The sequence below is a fragment of the Cryptotermes secundus genome, unplaced genomic scaffold, assembly GCF_002891405.2.
Source record: "Cryptotermes secundus unplaced genomic scaffold, Csec_1.0 scaffold16358, whole genome shotgun sequence".
Taxonomy (NCBI): domain Eukaryota; kingdom Metazoa; phylum Arthropoda; class Insecta; order Blattodea; family Kalotermitidae; genus Cryptotermes; species Cryptotermes secundus.
Window position 1 is genome coordinate 3,252 of NW_019718532.1, and position 5,240 is coordinate 8,491.

Here is a 5,240-nt window from a genome sequence, read left to right on the forward strand (position 1 = left end):
TCTCTGTTTTGAATACAACAATGATTCTTCGTTTTACATGAGATGTTGGGTATTTCTTGTGTGACTGAAAAACTGTTGGCTTGTGAACAAGAAGTCAGCTCCATGGAGTTGGTTCATCTGCTTTTACAAGAGTTGACTTGAAGTGGTAGGTAACAACGGAGATAATAAATCTATTAAAATTGATATATTGGAATACTGTATATACCCATACAGGGCATCTAATTCCTATTTCCTACCAGGGATCTAATACAGAAAAAGCCAAAGATACTACGAAATTTTGGACGAAAACTATAACTAAAACTCCGTTGCTTTAGTCCGCAAGCGAGCTATGCCGAACGAACGACCGCCGCTTGTCCGTGAAGTTAGTGTTAATTTTAGCGGATAGAGGGTGTCGCGTGGTCAACGCAACGGATTCCCACTTGCCATTAATTTCGGTTTTCTAGACCGGAGCCGCTATTTCCTTGAAATAGCTCCTCAGTTATCCTCACGAGTCTGAGTGGACCCCGTTCCAGACCCACTACTTCTCAGAAAATATGGTAACGCCGGGAATCGAACCCGGGACCTCTGTACCTGTAGCCAGGAACTGTGACCAGTAGACCACAGAGGCGGTCTACATTACAGCGTAGCTATGGAAATTACAACCGTACAGCTATACCTGTCCGACTTCCGACTTGGGCGGTGGTAGCTGAGGTGTGGATGAATAACATGAAATAATATTTCAAGGTCATTAGGATTGTTGGTATTGGGTAACTCAGCCGGTACCCAAAGGTTTTGATTCTGCACCTTTTAACAAGCCGAAAGTTTTCACTTTGAGGATGAAGTTCATTTATTATGAATCGCCAGTTTATTCACTCGGAACACTGAATTAGTTGAACCGCAGAAGCGATATGGGACTATGGTATGATAAATTACCGGCGGACGCAAATTTAACTAAATGCCCGGATATTAACTTAATTAAGATAATTTTCTGGAGCTGCCAAACACATCCGTTGACTTCGAAATTTCAAAACGAAAGGTTCAAGATGACTTGTAACTAGTACCAAGGAATCATAACCTATCCAAGAAGCATTGTGCAACGCTAATACAAATCGTGTTTTCCAATTTACTGCTTCGAACAGAGCTCCTCGCCCCAAAATCGAATATATACACCCCTGTTGGTAAAATACTAAAGAAAATAACGTCATCTTAACTAATACATTTTCAAATCTGCAAATCATCGGCTCCAGGACGTACTCGGACCGGCCGGATCCCACTGGACCTGACTTGTGACAGAAATTGCTTCCTGCTCAGATTTCGGACTCCAGATATCAGAATAAAAAAACTCAAGAATTAATGACATGACACGGACAATAAAACTTGGAATTGCATCATCGTAGGTGGTTGGTTCGTTGGAAAGGATTCTTGAAGTAAGCTGTCATGTCCTTAATTCGGGCCTTGCCTGGAGAGGCTGAGACACACAACGAAGAATTCGGCAGCGATAGAAGATATCCCAGCCGGGTTTTGAAATGGTACCGACCTAATACGAACTCGGAGCTTTTGCATTACGCGCATAAGATATGCTGAACTGGGTTAGTATACTTACGTAATTGAAATAACTGCGAAGTCATAATTAGGAAAGAAGGAAGAGTTATCAAACTTATCAGCCAATAGAAAAATATTGCGTCATTCTCCCAGAGATTAAACCATGCAGAGCGACGGGCCTAACCGAGCTTCACAGTGATGCAGTAACGTCATTCAAGGTGGATTCAGTGCGTGTGTAAGCAGCTGGAGGTAGGAAGCGGTTCGGAGTGTAAGTTGTTGGCTGAGAAACATAGCAGAATGCATGTGGAACTGACTGAGGCCTCTGAAGGGAAACTACTTTTTATACCAGCGACACACACACACACACACATTATTGACAGACAATCTCAACGCTACGAAACTTTGCAATGAAGCTTTACCTTTAACATGTCCATTATTTGAGATATAACTTCAGTGAAAGTAAGCTTATATTTCGGAAGAATATATCGCCTCCATGTTCAGGGAGGAAGAATAGCTAAGACAAGAAACCTGTATGATGGAGGCGTCTTGTTGTGTAGTCTAGTAAATATTTCCTTATTGCCTGTTTTACACCGGTTTCTTGTTTGGTTTACTCTTCGATTCCGAAGATGGAAGCTGTATGTTCCTGCGAAACCTCTGTTGACTTTCACCTTACTACACGACGTTATATCCTAGTAGATGTAACGCTTAAAACAGTGGTTAATTATTAATAAGATTGATACCTAGTATTAGCACGTTTTCAGGTCATTTTAGAGCATGGTGGGTGATGAAGATATACCACTGAAGTATAGCTGTTCGCATTCCTAGTCTCGGCACTAGATGTAGGTGAATGGTAAGCTTCACGCTCTAGCCGCTTTTCTCTCGGGAAAATAAACTCCTTGACCCATTTCATGGGAAGACAAGTTGGTCCCACATCTTGCGCAAAGGCTGCGACGAATAGAAACATCTTTTAATCCTGTCGAGAACCGAATATCGATTCGCCGATCGACCAGCGATTATTCTAGACGCCATACTAACAGTTTTTCTGAGTATAAACATGTATACTACTACTACTACTACTACTACTACTACTACTACTACTACTACTANTGGTTCTTGATGCTGGCCCTGCTGTCGGTGACTCTGAGTCACGGCGCCAGGATCCTCGGCGTGTTCCCTTTCCCAGGAAGGAGCCATCTCATGGTACATAAGCCACTGATGTTGGAGTTAGCCAGGCGTGGTCACGAGATTACAATGGTCAGTGGTTTTCCGGAAAGCAAGCCGATCCCTAACTACACAGACATCGAAGTAAAAACAACTTTTGAAATTCTAATAGGAGACATTGGTAAGCCACTTGATGAAATTGTAGTGTGAATGTACATGATTATATCTTATCTGCATGTAATGCAGACACTTCACAAGTAAAATGGCCGATGGTTTTCATATTATTATCAATAAATAAGTAAATTATGGTCTCCACTTCTAATATTTTTAAACAAATTTATATTTGTGCATATGAGAACTTATTTCAGATTTTAATCGCATATTTTGTAAAAAATCAGCAACATTTCTTGATTATAACAGACTTTTTATCTTTTTTCGATGGCGAATTTGTAAATTGACTTTTTTTTTATTCATACATTTCTGCAGTAATTCACAAATTCGTTGATGAAAGTGGCAAAATTTCGCTTTTCTAATTTTCGGAAGTAGCAACAGAGGTTTCCTTTAACTTTGTTCAAATTCAGTGCATTTCATAAACTGCGTGCTTATTTTATATTTATTTACGGCGCTTGGTATTTCATTTAACAGACAGTGGTAAATTAAAGATGTATTTATGTCTCAGATATCTACTTCAATACAAGATAACTTACTTTTAGCAATTAGGAGATTACAGCGATAACGCGATCGGGTTTCTACCTTCAACTGTTTATCTTCTAAGCCACCATTTCAATTTATATTTTTATAAAACGTAATTACTTCCACCAGCCTAAAGTCAAGATGAAATTTCATGCTAGCAGAACAAGTTAAATTCTGCATTGTACAGATTAAAATCAAATTTTGCGCAGAAGCCCTCCATGTTCTGGATCTTTATTAAAAAGAAGGCGAAAATATAATACAGCATATGTCCTGAGACGCATAATTTCCGTGTTACACATCATCGTCAAATGTAACATGCGTCTCAACAGTGTTACCTGTTGCGGTGATACATGGCACTTTGCTACGTGTTTTCAAGGCACACGGTAGAGGTCAGTTGCGATCGAAAGGTCATGGAATACAAACACGATGATAACTGCGACATGCTCTTAACGCTCCGTAAAAAACAAATTAAAATTGTCCCTGTGCTTTACTAATTACGCAGTTCACCATGAAGACGTATGGGGGAGTGGATGTATAGATCCACATTTTCTTGACCTCCGCACTACTTTGAAGTGAGCGGTCAGCTTCACGCCCCCGCCGCTTTACCCCTAGGGAAAGAGCCCCCAGTACTCATTGGATAGGACGTTTGATGGACGTCAGAGCCAGTCTGGACGACGTGGAGAGGATTCTCTTGCCCATACCAGGACTCGATCTTCACCATCCCAGTCGCCCAGACCATAGCCAGTCGCTATACCGCCGCAGCTATCCCGTCTCCTCCTAACCTGCAGATTAACCTGTTCCTGTAACATTATAGCTGGTACTTCTTCACGGGAGTAGGCGTCAATTTATCCTTGTTTAAGCCGTTCTTTCGCTACTCTGTTTCGACGTTCGGAGCAGCGTCTCCGTCAATGTGGCAGCGTAGCAAGGCACACGTGAATGCGGTTACGGACCGACTGTACGGACAATGTTGATACCATCTCTGGAACGAGAGCCGTGGATAATGTCACGTGATATCGCACGAGAGCTGAGGATCTTCGAAGTGCTTTAGGAGGATCAGTTTCATCCACTCCAGTACTCGCGTATTGCGTATCCATTTCAAGACCATGGCCCTTCACGGATCCAATTTTGAGAATTGTGGGCACACCTGAAGGAGCACGTCAGTGCAATTCCTCCTAAATGCTATGATAGTTCACTTGCCAAGACAACCGGTATAACAAAGGCGATGACGTCATATCGAGGCGTATTTGTAACAGCGTTGTGCGGCGCACTGCAGCCTGCCTAAATACGGGCGAGAGACACTTTCAAAGACTATTATTAACAGAAGGTTCCTATGCTTTTATCATTTGATGCTTATGCCGTTTGACGGTGATATGAATGTTTTACAATATTTCCAACTTGTTATTGTAACAACTATTAACACCATGGAGGACTTGTAGGCGAATTTCTTGTCACGTTATATGTAGAATTGGCGACAGGTTGAAAGCTCCGCGTACTAATATACATGACTGAGCCTTATATTCATTTCTCGATTTGTTCATTTAAGTGAGGGATAAAATTATATTTTGTATTAATTAAAATCTATACGTTTACAGTTCCACCAAACATGTTCGATATGAAGACAATGGGGACCGTGCAACAAACAGTAATGTTGTGGTATTTCGGCGAAGCATTGTGTGATCACGTACTGCAAGAAGAAAACATTCAGAAACTGATACATTCTAGAGATCTGCATTTCGATCTTGTGTTGGTTGAAGCCTTCTCAATGGAATGTTTCTTGGGATTTGCCCATAAATTCAATGCTCCCATTATACAGATTTGTCCCTACGGAGGTGCAAATTTCATGGGAGACTGGGTAGGAAGTCCGA

General features: G+C 41.3%; 1 protein-coding gene across 1 annotated transcript; it reads left to right on the plus strand.

Annotated features, from left to right (window-relative positions):
- Positions 1 to 2,634: 2,634 nt before the first annotated feature.
- LOC111861373 lies at positions 2,635 to 5,234 on the plus strand (the record flags this gene model as incomplete). The annotated part of the gene is made up of 2 exons (XM_023845886.1): positions 2,635 to 2,863; positions 4,968 to 5,234. Coding segments are annotated over exons 1-2 (493 nt in total), but the record flags the coding sequence as incomplete, so codon positions are not given.
- Positions 5,235 to 5,240: the final 6 nt, after the last annotated feature.